The 24,505-nt window shown below is 39.9% G+C and overlaps 2 protein-coding genes across 4 annotated transcripts; both read right to left on the reverse strand.

Annotated features, from left to right (window-relative positions):
• Positions 1 to 123: 123 nt before the first annotated feature.
• Positions 124 to 20,777, reverse strand: LOC144030012 (dynein, cytoplasmic 1, intermediate chain 2a-like). Of its 3 annotated transcripts, none has more exons than XM_077535888.1 (17): positions 20,640 to 20,777; positions 19,733 to 19,850; positions 18,842 to 18,956; positions 17,892 to 17,979; positions 16,382 to 16,441; positions 16,016 to 16,131; positions 9,869 to 9,955; positions 8,355 to 8,517; positions 8,169 to 8,268; positions 6,560 to 6,685; positions 5,421 to 5,567; positions 5,226 to 5,339; positions 4,109 to 4,242; positions 3,083 to 3,227; positions 2,398 to 2,538; positions 1,094 to 1,219; positions 124 to 784 (listed from the first exon to the last, which is right to left on the reverse strand). In XM_077535888.1, the coding sequence occupies exons 2-17, from the start codon at positions 19,838 to 19,840 to the stop codon at positions 671 to 673; spliced, it is 1,884 nt and encodes a 627-aa protein (XP_077392014.1). In that variant the 5' UTR covers positions 19,841 to 19,850; positions 20,640 to 20,777; the 3' UTR covers positions 124 to 670. The 3 variants fall into 3 exon arrangements, with proteins under 3 accessions (XP_077392014.1, XP_077392013.1, XP_077392015.1); XM_077535887.1 differs by having other exon boundaries at positions 16,352 to 16,441; XM_077535889.1 differs by lacking the exon at positions 16,382 to 16,441.
• Positions 20,778 to 21,620: 843 nt separating this feature from the next.
• Positions 21,621 to 24,185, reverse strand: cybrd1 (cytochrome b reductase 1). Its single transcript, XM_077536199.1, has 4 exons — positions 23,799 to 24,185; positions 22,539 to 22,747; positions 22,279 to 22,433; positions 21,621 to 22,177 (listed from the first exon to the last, which is right to left on the reverse strand). Exons 1-4 carry the CDS (start codon positions 23,983 to 23,985, stop codon positions 21,910 to 21,912), a joined length of 819 nt encoding a protein of 272 aa, XP_077392325.1. The 5' UTR covers positions 23,986 to 24,185; the 3' UTR covers positions 21,621 to 21,909.
• Between the last annotated feature and the right edge of the window lie 320 nt (positions 24,186 to 24,505).

Here is a 24,505-nt window from a genome sequence, read left to right on the forward strand (position 1 = left end):
CTTTTAATATTTTTTGTCTATTTTTGTTACTATTTTTATTCTAACTGTCCAAAAGAAATACAGTATAAAACACTAACTTTTCCTTAGTATTGGTTATTCTGGACACAAACAGTCACTGTGGAGTTCTTATCAACTTATTTTATAGATATTTGAATCACTGAGTGTTTAGATAGATGATCATTTTATGCATGGAGGACATTCCGGTCTAAAGAGCTTTAAGTAAACATGACGTCAGACAATATGGAACAGTTTGGAATCTTGAACATGTCAATCATGCAGATGGGATATGAAGTCCATGAGCAACATTACAATCTAAAGATGTGACTGCTTTGGTCAAATGGGGGAAAAAAAAAAAAAAAGAAGAAACATGGTGCAGAGAGAACATATTTGGCCTAAAGGACTCATGTAAGGCGGATGTCAACATGCCAAAGATAAAGACAGGATTTGAATTTCATATTTAAGGCATCTGGTTGGAAAAAAAAAACAAAAAAAAAAAACTGTTTGGTGTTTTGCGAGTGTTGCTCTGATGTTTTAACCTGTCCCGAAAAGACGAGTGGGAAATGATCAGCTGACTCGTCTGTTCGACGGGGAACGTTCAAACCGTCACGGGAGCGTGGTTCGTATTCACGAGCCCGCCGGTGGTCCCTGAACACGGCGCCGTGTGGTGACATCACACAGCCAGGCGCTGCGCTGCCAACTCCTCTGCGTCGTCTCTGTTCTCGTTGATGTCGGCCAGCGTGCGGACGAAGCGGCTCCATTCGTCGTTCCGCGGAACGCCGATTTGCTGGGGAGGAGGGCGCAACGGCTTCAGAATTGCGTATTCTACTGATTAACCAATCAATTCACCGTCTAAAAACTGATTTTGCTTTATCAAAATGTACTTTTTCAATGCAACTAGGAAAGCACTGGATAAATCTGACATGGTGGAGCCCATTTGATCATAAATGGCTACTTTGATTTAAGTAATTCACTATTTTTTCAGTAATCTCAGTAAACTTAAAACCTGACCAAACGGCGCACTGAGGAGGAAAACAAACTACAGTTGGCTTGAAATGTTCAAAGAGTAAAATGTTCAAGACAAGAGTCAACTCACCTCTCCAATATCATACACCAGGACTCGTCCATCCAAGTCTCCCACGGCGATTTCTTTTCCAGAAGGAGCCCATCGGACCCTGTTGAGTGACGGGTTTCCGTCCACGGTCACACTGGCGGTTGGGACCTGACAGGTAGTGGTTACCAAAAAAAAAAAAAAAAAAAATCAAGTCTTCAAAGGAAGCATCATTTCAAGTGACTTGCATCGTACTTTGACTCACAGATGAAATGGGTGTCTGCTCCAGCAAAAAAAAATAAAAATGGGATGTGTATAGCACTACAAAATACTGTACTTCTTCAAGTAGTATTCATAACATTTAAAGTCTTCTCTGATCCCATCAATGCGGCACTAATATTAGTCGTTCTACCCAGAGGATAAAGAATATACAGTATGACTGTAGTACTCGGGCTGAGCTGTCCAGGGGTGATTACGAGCTCCCCCCCCCCCCCTCCCCGGGTACGAGGGTGAAATTGGGAAGTGTGCGGGGGCAAGGCAAGGTCGGGCTGAAGTACTCTTGTATTTGTAGGCTGAACCAGATTAATACTCTTTTGGGATTTTTCCTGCTATTATTTTAAATTCAGTTTTAAGTCATTTTTAGAGTGGGTTTGTTACTTCATATTTTATTTAAAAAAAATGTTTAATCTGAATTTAACTTTTGTTAATTTTAGTATCAGTTTGTCATTTTTTTAAATGACTTTTGTTGGGTAAAATATAATTTAAAAAAAAAAGATCACAGTAAATATTGCGTAATAAAACTATACAAAATATATAATTTACAAATGTATTAACATAAACTAGCACATAAACAACCATCAACCAAACATTATAAAACAAGTCTGCAGACTTTGAAGTCCATGAGATTGACAGACATCTTTGGTATAATTAATTTTGCAAATGCAAAAACATAGTTTAATTCAGTTATCATTTTGTTTTCAAAAACACTCATTTTTATTTTGTGTTGTTAAACAAAATGCTTTTTTCATTTTAGCTTTTATTTCATAAACTGTGTTCTGTTGCTTAAAGGGGAAAAACACTGCTACATCAATGCTAATTAGCATTAGCATTAAACTAACGGGGCCTTTCTTCAGGCAGTTTGGCTGTTTCAAGTACACAAGATGTAATTCTGTTTAGTGGCAATAAACACCTCAAAGCCTCTTTTTTTTTGAAGAATTGTTGCCGATTTGCTAAACTACTTAAGTGAGTTGAATTAAGGTCACTGCCCCATAAAGCGCTCGTTTCTCAAGGCACAAGTGCATGTAGATAAGTTTGACATCAAATCTAGTATGTCGGTGGTACTGTTGCACCTCCGTGTCATTGTTGAGGTTCCACAGGTCCAGGTGGCCCACGCCGTCCACGCAAGCAAACAGAGCCGGGTGAGTGGGAGACCACATGACGTCGTACACATAGTCCGAGTTATCCTCGAACGAGTAGAGCGGCTTGTTGTTCTGCAAACAACACAGCATATAGCGTGGCGTCAAAGTATTACTGTTATGTGTGATTATGACGTCATTTTAAGGTCAATTAATGTACAACTAATATAGATATAAAAACAAATTTACTAAGTCAATGTGGGTCTGTGTAATTGTTAGAGTTGTTTGAATAGCAAGCGAACCGGGCCTTCTTCTGTCATCTAGTGGAAGAGCATGTAATTGCTCTGCCTCAATATATATCACTGGCATAGATAGATGAACATGGATACGTTTTTTTGTAGTAAATGAATAATATTCAAAACAATTAGGTGCAATTGAATAATTTCCCATGGCATGACAGATGATCTCTCGCATAAGAGTGTGGAAATCACGGCTGTAATGAATTTTTTTTTTTTCTGTTGTGATAATAGAGTAAAATAAATTTAAAAAGTGACTGATAGTGGACCCTTTCTGTCTCCCTCTGTCGTCATTATTTTTTGTTTCTTGGACAAATTGGGACTCTGAAGATGTTTCTGATGTCAAATATGTGCCTTGGCTCAATAAACTGCATTTTTCCTACCTTGGTGCTCCACAGCTTGACGGTCCAGTCAAAAGAGGAGGTCAGAAAGAGATGGGAGAAGTCCAGCGGCCCGGCGGCCGTGTGGCAGTGGATGCCTGTGATTGGCCCGTGGTGACCCTCGAACATCTCGCTGATGCCTGCTTTGCTGTGGAGCAAGTAGAAAGAGACTTCAAATTTGTTTGGTTTGAGAGAGCTTTTTTTTTTTCCTTTTATGGTCAGTGTCGGATTAGGTTAGGTTAGTATTGGCAGTCTTGTGTGATGTTACACTTGATGGCAGTGCGACCATTTTAGAAGCGTATCAAAAGTCAAATTCCCATTTGTATAACCCAAGGATCATTTCAGAGATTCCGCTGCATTTACCACATTCCACCTAAATCCAAGTCGCAGATGACGCCCCTCCATCGCACACCGCAGAGCTGTTATCCAAATGAAGCTCGGATAATTAACACGGAGAGGTAAATACTCAGCGTGAGTGATACTTATGCATTATTAAACCGCAATGACGGTATCATACGATCACAAATGAGGTGGAAAATAACCGGGCCAATTACGGAGGTGAATCCGTTAGCCGAGCGACGATCACCTCTCGGCGCTTTCCCGGCGTACTGCAGGACATTTCAATTATTTGGTCTCGGGCTAATGCGCATCTCAGCGGGGGCTCGGATTAAGTCGCATTTGCTGGGGGGGGGATCATCCGGCATGAGCGCAACTGTTTAACGACAACAGCGCTGGATGAGCTGCAGGTTAAATTCCCGCTGGGACGGCGGGCTGTAAAATAAGTTTCTCAGTGTTTAAAAGGGAAAAACTGATGCACCTCCTTCCTCGTATGTGCACCCTGTTAATGTTGAACGAGTTTTATGTGGCCAACTGACAGGCGGAGAAGAAAAACATGGCCACTTGGCAGGAGTAAAAACCTAAAAAACAACAGGAGATGGACTTTGGGGAGTTTTGTGTTGCTCGGAGATGTTTATTTGACTCTCCGAGTGTTCCATTTTTTTTGGACGGCGAGGCTGCTGATGGACGCACCTTCCATGACGACACGACATGTAGACAGAGCCGTCCTCGCTGCCCACCACGAAATTGTTGACGTCTCCCAATGGGAACGACATGGAGGTGACGGCTACGGCTTTGGACTGCTTGAACACCAGCTCCATGCTGTCCTGTGGGAGGTGGAGGCTTTTGTCAACACACGCTCAGTGAGGCGGAAAAAAGAAAATGAAAAAAAAATCACTTGACTATTTATGTTTGCATAATATAAATTCAACTGACACTATTTAAAAAATATCTCAAGTCTGACAATGCGTGGGTCCTGGCAACAGAGATGAAATGACAGAGCTAGCCAAGTTAATTTCCTTCAAAGCTGGAAAGAAAAAAAAAAAAAGTCTGGCTTGCACGATGAATAAGAGAAAAGAAAATGAGAAAATAATAGAAGTGGAGGCTGAAGTGAAGGAATTTGGTCCAACTGTTCAGATAGAAAGATTCATACGGACAGAAAATGTAGGCAATTCTAATGCGTGTATGGCGGGTGATGTCAAACCAGGTTTAATCTGGATTATGATTAAAATGGTTTAGTTCACATTGAGCAAGAAAATGCTATTGAACATGTTCAGACAAAAAAAAAATCAGATAAGGTTTGACAGTATAAAGTCCAATTATTTTCCAACATTTTTTAAAATCTATATATTATTTGTTTTCATTGGGTTTTTTTGCCCCATTTTCCATGTATTGAATGCTTTTTAGCATTTTTGAAAGAATTTTTAGGGTTTAACTGTTATTCTTTATTTCCCAAAGCATTTCAAAGGGTGTCAATTACATGTGAATTTTGGCTATTTGTGGAGTGGGGATTGACTATACATTAAATAAACAAGTTTAAACAGATTAAGTAGTGGTCCATCTTCTATTGTTTCTTTTTGTGTCCCAATCTTATTTTTGACATTTCGTAGTTTGAGATGTCACAAAACCAACCTATGTTCCATTGCTGATTACCAAACAAGATATTCTGCGGGTCCTAAAAAAAAAACTGTAAAAGTACTCGAAAATGGCTGGCAATAAGGCGAATTCTACTTGTCTGGCATGAAAGAGTTAATGTAAATATTCCACTCAACACCCATGCAGGAAAGTCTCACACACACAGCAGTCGTACCTGCGGCTGAGAGAGCATATCCAGGCTCCAGGAGCACATCTTGCCATCAGTGGAGATGCTGATCAAATTGTTGGCGTTTTGGGTGCCGACCACATTGACGCAGTAGACCGGGTGCTGCAATTAGAGTGGTGGCATGATTTAAGAAAACAGCTTGTGAAATGAGGCAAAACATCAACTTTATTTTTGAACAGGTACCGTATGTGCGGCTGCAGACAGGGGTGTCCTCTGCACCGGTGTCCTCTTGTTGCTCCTGTTGTCCCACAGAACTATTTGGCCCGAGTATGTTCCGCCGACCACCACGTTTGGATGGAACTTGGCGAAGGCGGCGGACGTAACGGCAGACTGTCAAAAGAGTGGAACAAAAGATTATTAGAGGGTGCACAAAAAGAGAAAGTCAACTTTAAACATTTCCTGACAATGTTATATAATGTGACCTCACTAGTCTAAACATGACATTCTGATTAATATTACATTTGTGGAATACGAGTTATGAAGCAAAATCCATCCGTTTGTATCCATCTCAGGGGGCGGTCATTTTACCACTTGCTGTCAACTGAAGATGACATCACAGTTGCTCAGGCAACGACCAATCACAGCTCAACTGTTTTCTGAAGCTGAGCTGTGATTGGTGAGACCTGAGCAATTGCGATGTCATTTTCACTTGACAGCAAGTGGTAAAATGGCCGCCTTCTGATATTAATTCCACCATACTATGACGAAAAGATTTTTAAAATAGAAATATTATATTGATATGATCTAGGATGTGTGATTTAAGTGTAGCATAAATTCCTGGAGGTCAGTGGTGACTTATCAGGGCATGTGCGCAGCGCATGGAACCTCATTTAAAACGGACTCTGAGGCATGAAGACGTTTGTGTTCACACTTCTGTTCGCTTGCATTCAGCTGAGCCTGCGACCGCATCCGCTCTGTCGGCAACCAACATGTGGTTCTGCTCAGCCCGTCTTACAGGAGTTAGCCTGGAGGCGAGCCGCATAATAAGGTTGGACAGCATCGAGAGCGCCGCTGCAGTTCTCGTCGGAACATTGTGGCCCTTGTTTGGATGCGTATGACAAACCACTACCGCCCCACGCACGCTTAAGCTTGCGATTCTCGGATTCCATTCAAGGCCTGCGCTTTTTCCGGTGCCTCGGGAGCACACGTGTGCGGATGGATGTGGTGGAGGTGGATGCCAGCATACTGAACTCACACTGCAGATTGAGGAGGGAGGCGGAGGGGGAGCGGGGGGGTGGTCGCCATGACTACCCACTTGTAGTGGAGGAAGCCACATGTGCGGATGGGGGTGTGGGGGGTGGGGATTAAAGTGCTTTCAGTACCTGACAGTGGAAGACATACTCCGGTGTGGTCTTCTTGTACTTCATGTTCCACACTAAGGCCACGCCGTCCGGCTCGTGAGGAGCGTCCATGTTGTTGTTGTAGGAGGCAACCAGAAGTTCAGGGTACTAAAGAAAGGATCAAATGAGTCAAAATGACACAGTGGCTGGAAGACTGAAACGGAGGGGGGCACACAGGCTTGGACCCATGTGGTCGACAGTTCTGAGTTGTGCTGTTGAAGGCCCTTCAAGAGAATCCGTTTCCGTAAGATTTATGGCCTCTTTAATTTGCCGCAGGCTAAATCTGAACCTAAGGATTGTTTAAAAGAGAAGCATTCAGCAGGGCGAGGGGGAAGGTTAAGAATAAAACCCTGCCTGGTGTAAATAACCCATTAATCTTTTGTTGCCTTGAATAATTAATGCGAAATGCACAGTTCGGATGCACAATCACAAATTATCAGTGTATGGATTTTCCCACTGGGCAGGTAAATACCGTGAACAAAAAGCTGGCGTTCAATCAGTGTCACAAGTCATTGCAGAATCATGCATGAAATAACTCTGGGCGCCAAAGGAAACAAATCATTACGGTCTCTGACTAAGTGACAATTTGGGTAGGACATTACTTTCATTCCTGAGGGACTTGCGGCTCAAAGTAAACGCTGTCAAACTCCAGCTATGTAATCATAAAGCATTATGGCTGGGAAAAGTTAAGTTGTTTCAACAGCCAATTAGTTGCGGCTTCGTACACAATGAACTACTTCTGTTTGGGCAAAGAAAGACGAGGGATAGACCGATTATCGGCCGGGACGATTATCTGTGCCGATATTTGGCATTTTGACAAATATTGACATCGGCCTTTTTACAAATCTGAACGCCGATAAACTGGTATCTCACCGAGCGGTAAATGCTGGCGAATGTAGCAAAAATTAGGGTTTTCATCAGGATTTGTAAATCTATGAAGATCTTTTCAAAGCTTTTCCAAACACTGATGAAAACCCTAAATTAGCTATTAATAGGCATTTGTCGCTCAATTAAATAAAGGGAACTTTTCATTTATGGATTTATTTAAATATCCACTTCATAAAAAAAAAAAAAAAAAGTGATGCTGACACTGGGAACTCTACACTTTTTATTTCGAAAAATTAATTTTTTTTTTATTAAATTAAGAAATTATATTGAAATTTTGGAAAAAAATTATTAACAGTAGAAAAATTTACTTGAGTGCTTACTCACTTAGTTTTTAATTTAGCTTAACACATGCTGATGAACCTGGAAGCCCCTGCATTTTTTGTTTGAATTTTTTTAAAAAGCCGTCAATTCTTAAATTAACATGTTTAAAATTAATTAAAGGAAAAAGTAATTTTTAAAAGTGTTGAAGCTAATATTTTCTTTTTTACTGCAAATGAATATCGGCTTGAAATATAAATTATTGGTCTCCTTGACAACTAATAATTGGTATCGGCCTTGAAAAAAACCATCACAAATATGGCCAAATGTTTTTGGAAACAATTCTTAACGAATCACTTGAAAGAGTTGAGATACATTTCTTAACGCCCACTGATTCTTAATTCTCTTCTCTAAATTCTTGAATGGATCAGTTGATAAAACAGACCTGAGGTGACCAATCCAGGCAGGTGACAACCCGGTGCTTGGACCAGCGTTCATCTGTGAATTGTCTGTTGAGTGAAAGTTTTGTTCCGCCCTGGATTTCACTGTGAAACAAGGAGAGAACACAACATACCATTAAATCCCACTTTAAACACAAGGTGAACAAACTCATGACGACATCATTCATTACCCCTCCTTCTCCTCCAGGTCACGACCACTGTAGTCAAAAAAGAGGTCCACGTGCTCCGACAGCGCTCGCTCGATGATGCGAGTGCTGTGGTCGAAGAAATTCACAAACTCCTCCGAATGCAAAATCTGCAGTTTCTCCTCCTCGGTCAGCTCGTGGAGGGTGACTGCGCACAGGAGGAACTTGGATGAAAATGTTACGCACAGACACAGGCGACACTATTAAATAATCACATAAGACACAATAAACATAGCTAATCATAATACTCTGCAGTCTAAATTTGATCAATTTCAATTTTCCCAGTCAATTTCTAATTGATTTAGATCATATGTCAGTGTGTCAAAATACATAATACGCAATCTACTTTCAAAGAGCTTGTCACAGGTATCCCTCAATCCTAGGTCCGATTATGTTTTGTTTTACATAAATGATCTTCCGTCTGTATGCCAACTTCCAAGACATCAGAGGTTGCTGTACACTTTACAAAGGTCATAGTAAATGTTTCAAACTGGCTGAACTACAACTTAACTCTTCCAAAACTATTATGAAAATAATTATTATAATTATTACATTAATTAAATTACATGAAATTATTGTAATTATCCCTGTGTCACAAATCAAGAGAATAAAAATTAATGCAAAAGAACACATTCAGCCCTGACAAAGCTAAGGATGCAACCTTAATGTATTTCAACGGACGTGGATTATTTTTTTTTTTCATGCAGTCCAATACAAGTGGCTGAAAAGAATTTATAAATGTCATGTATGAATGATAAAGCGGTATTAATTCAACAATATGTTTATTAGGGGTGTTAAAAAAAATCGATTCGGCGATATATCGCGATACTACATCGCGCGATTCTCGAATCGATTCAATAATAGGCAAAATCGAATTTTTTTTTTTTTTTTTATTTTTTTTTTTTTTTTTTTATTTTTTTTAGGATTCACACCTTAAGCATGGAAGAATGTTATATGAACGGAACATTAAGCCTTAATATTTTATTTTAATGCTGTTTAAACATGAAACAGATTACAACCTCTATAAGACTGAAATTTCAGATAAATAAATAATACATTTTCATATAAATCTTACACTCTACAAGCTTACTGATTAGTATTTTCTAAATTTGAATGAAAAAAAATCGCAACAATCGACTTATAAATTCGTATCGGGATTAATCGGTATCGAATCGAATCGTGACCTGTGAATCGTGATACGAATCGAATCGTCAGGTACGAGGCAATTCACACCCCTAATGTTTATTATTGCGGTCGCAGTTTGTAGTGAGTTACAACTGTGCTGAATAATACAGACAGCTAATATTTTGGGTGAAGTTGTCCAAACAATTCACAAACTACAAAGCATCTCATCAATCTGTCAAACGAAACTGCACATTCTTATCTTTTATTGTCTTGTATAAGCAGGATTGTTTATGATGATCTCATACCAGATCTCATTATCTTGTGATTGATGTGTCAATTAACTATGCCTCGCCACTAATAGTAGAGTACTGTACCTTCTTCTTCCTCTTTGATGTCAGGATTCTCAATCTGAGTCTCGACTACTGGCTGCGGCGGAGCAACTTCTTCGTCTTCTTCCTCATCTGCTGAACAGAAAGGGAATTTTAAACAACATTCATGCAGGCTGATTTATAAAGCAGCATAATCATGTTCCTATTATAAATGCTGCATGTTTTATAAAAATGTAGGCCATGATTATATACAAACAATGTAGTGCCTCTGAAGAAGAAGTACGTCTGACACCTATTTTCACCTGTCTTTCACATCCTCTATTCTCTTCTTTCAATAAAAGCTTCCACCGGTGATTATGGCCACTGCAAAAGACTTTTGTATCTGATTTTGTATCTCTGCCTTGCATTTGTTAGGTTTGTCAAGCACGACGTCGCCTTTCAAAGGGATGCTGCGTCTGAAAAGCTGGGAGGTTGTCATTTGTGTTAAACGGACACAGCACAGCGGGTGTCTTGTTGTCGCAGGCAGGCCGTTTTTTCCCAGCTGTTAATGAGACTCCAGCCATTCAAAAGGCGAGCCTAGTTGTCAGTGTAGCTGTTTGCTCTGTGTCCAAGAGCCACGTTTTGGGCCTTTCTAAAAGGCAACGGGGCAACAGGGCAGAGGGGGCCGAGCAGGTGCCCGGGTCCATCCCATTGGTCCGGCTAGATGACGGCATGGTGCAAAGGCAGATGGTGATGCCGGGATTGTCTCGTGCTCTTCAAAAGGTGGCATGGGGACGGGCACAGAGGTTTTCCGCTCGGATGCGCCGAGACAAGAATTCCCCCGCCCATGAATGGCAAGCCTGTGTAATTACGATCCTAGCAGGAGGTCCTGAAACTTCTATTCAAGCTCGGATAATGTACAACAAACTACAGGCCAGACCAGCTGGCAAACTGCACATTGGTTATACCTCAAAGGTTCTTTCAAAGCACTTTTTTTTTTTTTAAACAGCATACAGCCCATGTTTGAATGTTTAAAAAAATAAAGAAAAAGCAGGGGAAAACATACAAAAAAACAACAACAAAAAAATCAGTCTGCAGCCGCAAAACATTTGAAGACTGTAAACTAGGAAGGAATCAGTGTGTTAGTGTGTTAGTCTAATGTACTAGAGGGCCCAAGATGTAATTAGAGATGCACCATAACAGAAAAATATGTAGCATCCAATACTTTGGGATTCAATTTCTTCTACCTTCCATCCTCCGTTTTTTTTCCTTTATTTAATTTTTGTATTTTTTTTTTACTATTTTGTTGTTTTTCATGCATTTTTAGATTTTCTGCCTTTCTGTCATATTTGTGACAAATTTTGGCAATTTAATTGGACATATTGATAATTTTCTGTTGTCCTACTTTTTTGGAGATTGTGGCTAATTTAATTTTTTTCTGCCTTTTTTGCTATCAATTTCTGACATTTTGGGAAATTTTATGGTATTTTGGGCATTTAATTATTTTTGGACATTTTATGGTTACTTTTTGAACATTTTCTTTCCTGCCGTTTCTGAAATCAATTTTCTGACTTTGTGGACATTTTATGGCAATATTCAGGATTTTTTCTTTTTTTTTGTAAATGTTATTGTTAAATGTTAAAGTTTTCTTTTCTGCCTTTTTTTTTAAATTTAATTCTGACATTTTTTTGTCAATTTCATTGACATTTTATAGTATTTTTGCTTTATGTCTTTCTTTTCTAAGATTTTAAGGTAATTTTTTAAAATAAAATTTTTTCATCTAGCTTTCGTCTCTCTGACAAAGAGCCGCACATGGCTCCAGAGCCGCATGTTGGAGACCACTCGTCTAATGTAAGACAGCGCCGCATAGCAAAATTTACTTCCCACTGAGATAATCTAAATGATAATGTCATCTGTCACTTTGTCCATGGAGTGATTTATCCCCTTTTCAGATAGAAAAGAAGAGCTTTAGGGAAGAGCATTATTGAGCACACTGATGAGTTTACTAGTTTGAACACACGTGCCGTTTCAATGTACGGCTATACGCTTTACAACCAACAGGAGAAGGTTAAAATCTTTTCTTTCAAGGGGCTCAATCAGGCTTAAAGGAAAACAGTAATCACTGTCTTTCAGTCGGACCGGGCCGCGCTCGTCAGCCCTTTCCCTGGTGAGGCAGCCGGAGCAATCAACCTGCCAGGCATTAGGAGCGGATAGACAATCTGAAAATAAAGGGTATAATGCACCTGCCAGGCAAAATGGCCATTTTGAGAAAAGCTAGTGATCCTGGTGACCCCGCTGGGGATATGTAGGAGGGGGGTTTGTAGAGCCTAGCAAAGGTGGCTGGCAAAGGAAAACGGGAGGAGGGCGGGTGGTGGTGATTACATTTAACAGAAATCACCCGGATCATCAATGTCCTATAAACCAACAGCTCCTCTAAAAGAGGGCCCTATTATGGCTTTTGCACCACTTAAGAAATAAAAAAAGCTTTTTTGGGCAGCAAGCGCAAAGCTGGGCTTTGAGGGGGGGTTGTAGGGTAATGATTGGTCTTACCCGTTGCACAACATATTAAGACAAACGTGGCCAGTGATGTTCACGAATACAACGAAACGACCTTTGCCCTGAGCTGCAGGTGTCTTCCTCTTCCTCGGAGTCCACACATCACAAAAGTCTGAAAGCGGCACATGCAAGCCACTTTGCAAAGACCACAGGCTTTTACTTTGCAACCTTTGCCATCCAGGCTAATCAGTGAAGCATACAGTGGGGAAGATCATTGCTTGTTTCCAGAAATGGGAGGCCTTGAACACCACTTTTCTTACATTCAACAAAGCGGTGATTAATTCGTTCAAATGGTACATCTCAACATTTACAGATCAGAAAAAAAAAGCCACTGCAAATTTCACAACAGAAAATGGACATTTGGCGGGATAATAACACTTGGATATTTTTTTTTTACACTTCTTGTGACATGAAGCATGGAGTTAAGTGGTCAAATATTTGTGCTAGTGTCAGTCAAATAGACTCAATGATTTTAATGGGGCTATTAATGTCTTCCGAGTACTCAATATGGCCAAATTTATTGGGACACATACCAATGGAAGAAAATACTTTGCTTTGTGCACTTGGGCAGTTAGCAGGAGCAGGAAAGGCTCTCCCCCAAACTGTCCCCTCAAAGTTCGTAGCAACATTTTAATTCAGGGACCCTGATGGAAGACACATGGCCCAAAGCTTTTGCTCCTATGAAGCATGTTAATTGATTTAAAGAAAAAAAAAAAAAGTGGTGATGGACAGCCACACAGAGCATGAGGGTGCACTACTGATAGGTAAATCATAACAGTATTGCAAAGCGAGTGCCTACCCACATCTCTTCATACAATAGGTATTTAATCATTAAGTGCATAAAAGGCAACTAAACTCTAAAGTGGCACTTCAGATGAGAAGGCCACAAAGGGCTTTTGTGATTTCAAGTTGTGACCTTGCTCTGAATCGACAGTGATTAAAACAATCCCATTCCATTAAATACTGGATTTACTAAACTGCTGTAGTACTTCTAAGTATGGCGAACCTTTTGTGGCTCTGCAACAGACCGACCAGCCTACAACACCACGCCATTAGCACCTCATACTCCTGCAATACATCTACGTCAGTAATTACAGCCTCTTGTTAAAGAGTGGATCCTGATTCTGCGCATTGTAAATCACTGGTGCAGTCTGGGAACGCCATAAAAGAGAAATTGACCAATTTGGAGGTATTAATTAAGGAATTTCTCAACTCTGCTGAGAGCCTTCATTTAAAATATTAAAATCCCCGTAAAGTGAAACTAAAAATAAACCTTCTAATTTTGACACACCACAGAGAGGAGTGTTGTAAACAACTCTGCAAAACTAGGAATAATTATAAAACTAACCAAGTAGCCTATATAATATTTATGTATCTCTGGCATTGTGAAAAAAACAACTGTTTCCCCGCCTCTCAAACCCTGTGGGCGTGTCTGCTGAATGTGTTGAAGCCACACCCCACTCAGCTGTCAATCAAATACTGTACCACTACTACGACTAGGGAAAAAAATCTATTTCGTCTAGCATCTTTCTTATTCCTAAATGTTTTGTTTTTTTTCCTAAATGTTTACGTCGCCAAAATAGATCCGTTTAAAGACTCCGCTGGTCGCCGATGGGCATTTCTACCCAACAACGCTGTTATACAATGCAACAACGAGGCACTCTAAAGCGACCATGCCAAACATCCATCCACACGATAGCTATCACGCTGAATTTATTTGAATAATTTATTTTTCTCGCTCACTCTTTCACCTTTGTCTCCATGACATGCACACACTTACGGACAACAACGGAGTGCTCTAATGCGGACACGCCAATGGACTATCCAAAGGGAAGGTGCATTTTCAGGGTGTATAAACAGCTAGCTGTCTAACTGAACATCGCAATTGCATCAAGTAACTGCTGATATGTATAAAAGGTGCTCAAGTATTTATATAGAGGGGTCGGGGCAATAGATGCAGGACTCCAAAGTGCCTCACAAGGCACTGTTGTAGTTATGTATCCCTTGGAAAAAAAAAAAAAAAAAAAAAAAACTGTTTAGCGCTAAATCTCCAACATAAGCACGTTTTCAGCAACTTTTTTTTTTTTCAAACTAGCTTTGTCTAGATTGTCTGGCCACCGTGACACTAAACGCTCGCTCTTAACAGATGACGTCTCAATCCTAAAACTGTTCCTCTGTTCTCAAAGCCACCTTGTACTAAGACAATGGGAATTCTCGTTGTACGCTCCCTCTAATGCCACCGCCCGCTGACCTTGAGAGTGCCGCCGTGTCATGTCACCTCCTTCTGACAACATGATAAATCGCTCAATCAGAAAACAGGCCTGACGCTACACTGCACATCGAAATGCGCAGAGGGGAGCGAGTGAGCAAGCGGCGAGGTGGATGCGCGCCTCAGAAGCGATGGCGCGAAAATGCACAGCGTCGCCGGATGAGTTTTGCTACGTGCGGCAGAGGGAGAAAACAGGGAAGCAAGGGAGTTGATGAAATGATTACAGAGTGGCTGCGAAGTGAACAGCTGGGAGAATCCATCGTTGTTTAACAATGTTTTACAATGCCCATAAGGAGTCTAGAGTAAAGAGCTATGTGAATTCTTCACGTTTTTTGGGTGAACGAATAACTATGTCATACAATTTTATCTTTTTCTCTCTTGCTGGGTCACCGCCGAGCTTTCTACATAACACTTGACAGCCCTGGATGATGTGTACACTGTTTAAAATCCTAAGCAGGCGTTCAAGGATGCCGAAAAAGGATGTGTTCAATGATGCAAGTGAATCAAGCAGACAGCCATAATGACATACTTGCACTAGATGGTGAATTTGTAAGACCTGTGGATGGTTCAGACATCCTTTGAGAGGATTGGGGGGGGGACAAGAACAAAAATTCACCTGAGCATGCTCTTCACTGCCGTTCTAAAAACAAGTCAACTGCAAATTAGAGTGTGGGGATACGTGAGGATAATGACAATTCCTAACTATTCATATTGATGAAATTGATGAAAGGCTTAGCATGAAAACGAATGTAAATGCATATTGTGTAGCTTCAGAGGCAGTTTACAATTATATGCACAGTCCTTCTCATCTTCGATACCAATCTTATTTCTCCTTCCTGTTATGGTTTTCACATCCTGCTCAATTATTAGAACCAAAGCCAAGCTGGATGCAAAGCTGCATCTAGGCTTTAGAGGAGCAGTGTTTGCCGGAATTGAACCTCTGCATTGACTTCCATTGTTTTCTGACCTCATTCTCCACCCCTTTCATTTCATTTTAGCACTTGCTAAGTCATTTCTGGAACACACATGCTCATTTGCCATAAAATAGGATTTCTGTGTCCTTTCTTTATGAAATAAACTCAAGTGTCATTATTACTTCAGACTAAAAATATGTGACATTAAATTAACTTGACAATTATCCCATCATTGTGTTTAGTGTTGCTTTTATAATATTGCTGACATCATGGCTCCTACTTCACCTTCTGGGAAGGTATATATGGTATAAGTGTATCAGCATTTTTTAAGAAATACAACATCGGCATTCATCCTTATTTTTTGAATATTGACCTAATTTTTTTAAATGCGCTTAATCTTTCAAACCTCTTAGAATGTTTTCTTTCAATTTTTCCACAAGAATTCTTCAAAAATGGTGTACTTTTACACTTTACCTTCTTTTTGCTGTGTTATGACTGGCGTCTGGGTCTCCTTTGTATAAGACACAGTCTCACGTGGAGGGAAGTCCACCTGAGTGACTTTGGCCATTCCAAGCTTCGACGCGCCCCGCCTAAAAGCAGAAAACGACTCAAACAGTACACGAGGCAGAACAACAGTAAACAATCTCATCTCCTTACCAGAAAAATCTCGGATGGAATGGCAAATTTCTCAGATTAGCTTTACAGCCAATGTTAAAATTATCAGACCTCTTATACATGCAAAACGTAACTTGCTGATTAATTGAGTCATGACAAGTAATCATGCCATAGATTGAGAGAAGGGAAAATGACCAGGAAAGGAGAGAAGAGAGTGTCCAGTACCCCAGCTCAGAATCAGAGTGAAGTTGAAGCGTGGACGGGTCAGAGTCCCAGTGCAGAGTCCTGGTTAGTGTCACAGCAACAAGGACGCATTAGTGAGAGACACAGGCCACCACAAACCAGGAGAGGAAACGTTAGTATCATGGGTGTATAACATGCACATTTAGAAGGGAGTATTAGGGGCACACTGAAAATTTTAGAAGAAAAAAAAAGAGAGAGGATACCTTTGAGTAAAGTTGTAATTTGTGAGAATTAAGTTTTAACTTGTGTAGTCCTTTCTCATTAACAAAATGTTTACACAGTCACATTAAATGACTATCCATACTGATGATGCAGATGTAGAAGACTATTTCATTATTTTGTGAAACAATTTAAAGTGTAACTTGGCGACATCCTCAACATTCATCTTACCTCAGGTATTTGTTTATGACTGTAATATTTTGGCATTCCCCTGACCATCCTATTTTCTCATAATAGCTTAATAATAATTATGGCTGCATTGTTCTACTTTATCCTCATATTGTTCTCATGTTTTCTTTTTAGTGTGGTCCTAATACTATTTTGAAAAGATTAGCTCCCAAGGAAGAAATCAGTTAAATGTAAATGCCAACTTTCAATATTACTGACTTGACATAATGCAAAAAGTTTAAATCTCCACCCAGCAGGTTATGCTTTCTCTTGCACCTATATCTTTGCTTGATAACAGGAATGTGCACATTCAGAAATAAGGCACATTGATTGGATCAGGTTTGTGTAGGAGTATAACATAAAGACACAAAAAAATGTGTCATAGCACTGGGAGCAGGAAAGCTGAATGCAGGGGGAAAACTGCCTATGACCGTGTTGTGATACTTATTTTCCATAGCAGATAGCACACAATGGGGATGTTGGGATTTGTAATCTGAACATTGTAATTTTTGCTTGAAAATTCAATTACACTTTTTCACTGATTGACATGGTGTGAATGCACCCACACACGATGGGAGGATCCGGTTTAAAATAAATAAATAAATAAATAAATAAAATACATAAGAGAACTTCAGACCGTGCGTCAAACAAGGTGTTAATGTGCAGCCAAGATTGTGTCACACCAAAGGCTCGGAGAGTTGTGTAGAAAGGCAGGGGGGCCAAGTGGCGTGCTGAGCCTCAGGGAGAAAACATGACCTCCATGTGTGTAGGAAATGGCCGAGTCGGTGAGGGAAATGAGTCAATGCGTTGAGGGGGGGAGCCGCTCTCTAGGCCTGATGGGACATTGGGGGGGAGCTTGAATTTCAGCCTAGGGAAGGAACTCTAATTAGGGGTTAAGAAGTCCCCCAGGCATCACAACAGCCTGCTGTTTTATTGTTAATTCAGGATCACGCTAAATCAACGGCACATAAATCAAATAAACAAGCACTCGGCTGCAATAAAGTTATCATCTATCACTGTAACTCATGGCATTGCTCCTACTATTGTGTCATTTTTGTACAGTAGGGAAAGGAAAAAAATAAGTAGGTGTGCACTGTGCATGTACCTTGGTCCCACAGCTCCATCAGAGTCCTGGCTCCCTGTCTCGCTTAGGGTATCTGCCGATTTGGCAGTTGGAGACATGGGAGGGGGGACTACAGAGAGAAACAAACACAATAAGACATTTCAATTAAAAAGATTACCGTATTAGACGGCTGGACACAATGGGACTGTGACAATGCAGTACTGTACTAGTGCCAATCTAAATTTGGTTTTCAAAGAAATGTCATAATACCAAAATGAATAATAAAACAAGACTCTAGTTTGTGTTTTATAGCTATGCTAAGGCTGACTGCAATGCATGGGACTGCTCAGGTTTTTTTTTTAATGGATCTCTTCTGCCACCTGCTGTTGGCACAGCGACAGTGTTTTAGCTCAGGTTGACGCTTGACAGAATACCTCAATTGACTCGCATATTTGGCATTCACAAATTAATCCCACAAAAATGTGCCAATTCGGAATTTCCTGTAATGGCAAAAAGTCTGAAATTTATTTTTGTGGCAAAGTACTATATATACAGCAATATTTACTGGTTTGTAGCATGTTTTTAATTAAGACAACATATGGTTACTGTTGGTGATAAACATAGAATCAAAAGCAGTGTATTCTATAACAGCTCAGCAGAACGATAAGAGCGCAAAATTTATCTTCAACTGGCAGTTTGTGTCGTCACTGCATAGATCCGGTTGTTTCAGGTCAGTAAACGACGAAGTGCTAGCGATTTATAGCAGTAAATTGCCATGTCGCTTGGAGTCAGAGGCCTACAAAGCGGTGGAGTGTCCCACCAGTACAGCTCACACCAGAAGTGGCAGCATTTATGTAATTCCTGAGCTTTGCTGTGCAGTCAAATGTTCATTATTTTTACACCAGAATGCACCACCAAGGGCGTCGAACTGAGGTGAAACAAATATGGATCTTTCCCCCGGAGTTTAAGACAGTTATAGATAAGCCACCTACCAACGGAGACTTCAGAGGCTATGCCAAAACTTTGTAGCAGAGCGTCAGCTTCATACCGCTTCTTCTCCAAGTCAGACTCTTCATGGTGAATGGAAGTATCTTTCAGTTGTTCTGCCTGAATTAGAGAAACTTGAGATGTCACCAACAGAATATTATTGAAAATTTACTTTTGTTTTATACAAATACAACCTCTCCACCTAACAAATATGAAACGTGTCTGTAAGCAAGCCACTCAAAATTCAAACAATTGGACTCAAATCACAGAGTTTGAGCGAGAGACAGAGAGCTCCATTATGTTGAAAATACCAGATTGGTTGAAACTATTAGAAACAAGATTTTAGCATATTTAACAACAAAATTGTTACTCTAATCCAAATGAAAGCATAGCCGCAAATAATTTACACATCTCCTCCTCTGAATCATAAGCAAAGCTAGATTTATTTTGTTGTGATCACTTTTCGTCCAAACTAATGTGAAAAGGCACCAGGCTACTTTCTTACATCTATTTTGTATCCATGGAATGCATAAAAAAATAAAAGTGGCAGTGTGCATAATTAGTGCCATCTCGTGGTGAACTAATGGAATGCAACAACCTCAGTTCTAAGTGCCTCGGTGAGACCACACTTCGCAAGCCTACCACCAAATACTACATTTGCGAAGTTCTTCTAATTAGGGTATCTTGAGCAGAAAGATGGTGCCAAAACATGTCAGCCTCTCATAAGATGCAGCACGACCTATGTAATATAATTAGACATTACTAGACCTACGATTATATATATAAAAATTTTTTTTTGCATATTATTAAAATTAACTGTGGGTTTTAAAAATCAACACATTATTAGTTCACCACTAGGTGGCATTAAATTCCACACACTTTCTCTTTAAGGATACCTCCTTCTTCTTGCGTTCCTCTTCCTTCCTTTTCTTTTCCTCTCTGATTTGGGCCAAGCGTTGCTTCTTCCTTTCAAGCTCCGCTTTTAATTCGCTTTTGTCAGACATGATGCTGGAGCTGCGAAAGAGATAAAACATGGAATTTGGTTACATTATTTACCAAAATGAGAAGCATCCATTCGTGGGATGCAATGTGTGCAAACTCCTGTAAAGCCACAATAAACAATGCGCAACTAAAAATTGCAAAGGCAGCTTCTTTTATTCTGTTCTGATTGGATCTCATTAGATTGTGCAGGTGTTCCTAATAAATTTAAGTTTCCTTATATATATTTCACAACTATACACAACTAGAGGACAAGTCCAGTCAATTCTAGAAAACAGCTATGATTAAAGCCAAACTCTGTTACAATCTGGCCACTGCTATGCTCCTTGAAAGACTGTTTTTCACTTGACACTGTGGATAACGTGTATTTCTTACTTGTTAAAATCACAACACAAGTTCGAGCGAATATTCAAAATTACAAGTAACTTCGCTTCAATTCAGCTTCAGTGTGTCTCGACTACAGCAACAGTTAGCCTTCCGTGCTAATGACTGGCTAATTTAGCAGTAAATGCAAATCGTGCTAAAACACAAAACGCACATACATGTCAAGAGAAGCTTGGTATTTAAATAAAACAGTATCTTAAGCAACCGAACCATTCATACATAGCTAGGTCGATGTAGCGGTGAGCTAACTAATTAGCAATTAGCTGTGACAACTAGCTAGGTTCTCAGAGCTGTCATGCGCTAACAGCTCTACTGACCCGCGGGTAAATGAAGTCTCCTCACCTACTCAAACTATGTAATGCATTTAAATATAAAAGCGTGTTCTGCTACTAGAGTCGAAACGTCGGGAATCATACAAACCTTTAATTCGCTTTCGAGCCGGAGGGATTGTCGAAAATTGTCAAAACAAACCAGATTCAGTTTAGTACGGCTCCCGCTGAAGGACAAATTTTACGTCAGTCGATGTGTGCGGAAGTTCCCCCTTGCATAAAATGTGCTGGGGCAGTAAAGAGTAAATGAATTGCGCAAAATGAATACTCATACTCCGATTAATTAATATCCAAACTAAATTAATATTGGTTGGTTAAGATCAGGGATGGGCAAAGCTTTGTACTGGGGGCCACCGATATATGGGTTTAAAACGTAAAATGGTGTATTTATTTATTATTATGGTGAATAACGTATTAGAATTATTTAATACAATGTAAAATTGGTAATATATACAGATAATTAAATGTATATTATTTGATTGGTTTCAATAAAGCAATTAATATTTTTTAAATTAGACAACTAATTTTAGGTGGGAAAAGTGAATGCAGCAGTTTGTTTCTAAATATTCTACATTCTATTGATAGTAAGTTGGTAAATACTGAAATGTGTAAAGACAGAGCTATGAAGTACGGTATTCATCTGTTGCGATGGATGCTTAAATTGTTTTTCATCATTTCCGCTCTAATATTATGGGTGTGCCTAAAATGGTGACCAGTAATGAACTTGGGGTCTGGCATAATTTGCCCTGCCGCCACTTTATAAGAACTTGAGCACCTTAGTTCGCAACCAGTGGTTATCCGGCAAACTTGTGACATAAAGTTAGCTAGCTATGCCGGCACCTCAAAAATGCAAAGTCCCTTGATGAAGTCCTCTGCGTGGTAAGGACTTTAGAGTGCCTCATTGTTGGCCTGGAGTGGGCACAAGTCACAGAGAGAAAGATATCAAAGAGCAGGGAGTGGACCTCGTACTGGCTTGACAGCTTCATAGTGTCTTGTTCATTGTGTGAAAAATCCAATGACAACCCAGGTTGCTAGGCCTATACTGTATTCCACAGTAATGACAGAGACTCACTTTAGAATCTGCAGATATTTATTGTAAAATATGTAAAAGGGTATCTGAACAATTCATAGACGGAACAATACAGGAGAATCAGAGGATTGTGGTAAAGTTTGTTATGATTACCATTACGTATGAATCCTGCCTATACACAATCAGGATACAATCAACATTTATTGGATCTAAGAAAAATATGAAACAAAGATTAAATAGTAACCAAAATACAGCATAATTCACCAGTGAAAAAAAAAAGAATAAAAAGAGTGTACATTCATCTTATATTGGAGACAATTTATATTGAAATTCAGTTGACCTGATCATCACATTTATTATTCCTCTGACGGATCGTCTCAAAGGCTTCAGCCTCTGTTCCCTCTGAGAGTTGAGACACTTTTGTGCCATCCTCGTCACCTCCATTGGAATTCAGACTATGCAAGGTCTGCTCACTGGGCCGTTTCCAAGACTGTCGAGTGGCAATCCAAAGGATTAATGCTCCAAAAACCACCAGAAAGAGTCCCAGAATGTTCACAAATATTGCCTCTGGGGGCGAGTCCTTATATTTTGGATTGGTTCTGGGAGGCGATAAATAAAACAAAGTTACATTTAATGTATTAGCACACCACATGGATTGTGATTTAAATACTTTAGTGAAGCTGTTTTTTTCTGTACTTACAGGCTAAATATAAGTTTCTCAGTGATGCCCATGAGTGCCACTGCTATAACGGAGGTGAAAATGAGCAAGCCACTGTACACATGGACGGGCATAAAAGCAGCTCTCCAGGATATAGGTGTAAAAGGCATCAAATACAGGCCAACCCCTAAAACCAGCTGCATAAAAACATCAGTTTTTTTCAATTATACAAAAAAAAAAACATAATTAGCGTAGCATAATTGTCAGGGGGGAAAAAAGCCAATAAAAGAGAATGCATTTACCTGTAAACAGTACAGTATTAGAGCTGCCAGGCCCACCCAGCTGTGCAGACTGTACATGTCGGGGATTTTAGCAACATGGTGAAAGTCAAAAACCGCCACCGTTGCAACAACAGCAAAAATGAAGGCCACCAAATTCACGCTTGCATGGATAATCTTCATGGTAAGTTTGCTGCGTTTCCAGCTCCAAGGTAGTCTGTATACGATGATGGCTGGAAGAGAGAAAGATCGTCATTTAGTTGAGGTGTTTAGCACGCCCTCTACCGTGGCTGCAAACTGCTTCAAAAATGCAAATATTTGTGGAGCAGATGCTACTAACTCTACAAGACATAGAGTACAGTATGGACTAGCACAGCCATCCAGTTTGATGGGTTATATTATTATGGTAAACATTTTAAATATTGATTTATTAAGGGTCATGTGATACCTAAGATATGACAAAGGCCACCTATTTCCACAAGATGTTTAAAATGTTTACATATTTCTTTTATTTCTGTGCAGATAGACAGACTGCGAAGCTTGTTTGCTATCAGTAGAACAAAAACAGCAAACTACTGTGTAAATTGATGCAATATAATGACATGTGTGTGTGTGTGGGGGGGGGGGGGGGGGGGGGGGGTTGTGTTGTTTGGTATCAGGAGAATGAATTGTGTGTGGGGGGGGGGGGGGGGGGGTTGTGTTGTTTGGTATCAGGAGAATGAAATAAAAAAAAACGTGAAATAAAGGTCATAATCAGAAATGTTGGGAGGGGCGTTGGAATCAGATAATGTAAGGCCATATTGCTTAGTCCTATTGTTAATTTAGTGTATCACAATTGAACAATAGTGGAGGAGAAACAAAATCAGCAGATTAACCCTGTGGCATTTATAAGTGAGTTCTGCTTGTACCTTAATCTCCCCATTCCAGTTGCATGATGTTTCAAGTTTCACATTCTCATGAAAGGCTATTTTCATGTGGGACTGGGAGGTAATTATACAGTCTTGAGACAAAGCGATAATTAAAGCACCTCATCCACAAACACGTTTGAAAACATTGCAGTGTTACACACGTGTTTACTTGTGTGCAAAAACCAAAACTTCCACTTGAGTTTACAGGCACGCCTCCTGGTGTACAGGCTACACACTGTCTTAAAGTATGACTTGTGTAATCTTAATTAACCTCAAATGGTTTGAATTCCTTTGACCAGTGAAGAAAGAAAGAAAGAAAAAAGAAAAAAAAAAGAAAAAAAAAAAGAAAAAAAAAAGAGTGGAAACTACAACTCACCCAGACCCTGCAGGATTATAAATCCGCAGACGTTCAACACCGGATGCCAGTTGAACTCTGCCAGACCTCCGTTCCAGCCCAGGCCCGGTTGAAAGTGAAGAACCCATCTTAAAACGAATATGATGGCGAGAATGCCCACAACGGCGGCAGATGACAAGGTGAAAAGAAAGAGTTTGTAGTTCTCCATAGTTGTCCGTGTCCAGGGAACTGAACTGGATCGCTGGGGTTACGCGGTCTGTTGTGGACAGACTTGGTCACGTGACGCGCTGCTGTGTCAAATGCTCGGAGGTGGGGCGTTTTCTAATTTGGCAGTTTACAAAACGCAAAATTGCTATTTTTTGTAACCGATCCCCTAACGCGGAGTCTGCCACTTATGACACAAGCTATCTTTAAAAAAAAAAAAAAAAAAAAAGCAGAACAAAATGTGGTCCTCATCTGTTTGTTTGTTTTTTCCTGGCCTTTAATTATTCATAAGTATGAATTATATCATAAATGGTTGTTTTTCTATATGTGCCCTATGACTGGGTAGTAACCAGTCCTGCTTAAGTCAGAACCCAGTTTACCCAGTTTTAAATGTGCAGTGTACCGCAATATTTAGCGTGAACAGATGACCTAACATTTTTTGGGAGGTCATGTATGTATGTACACAAGCACATTAACTGGACTGGTTGCATTGTTCCTTTTTTAAAAATAAATAATATATTGAC

Source organism: Festucalex cinctus, chromosome 11 (genome assembly GCF_051991245.1).
Source record: "Festucalex cinctus isolate MCC-2025b chromosome 11, RoL_Fcin_1.0, whole genome shotgun sequence".
Taxonomy (NCBI): Eukaryota; Metazoa; Chordata; class Actinopteri; order Syngnathiformes; family Syngnathidae; genus Festucalex; species Festucalex cinctus.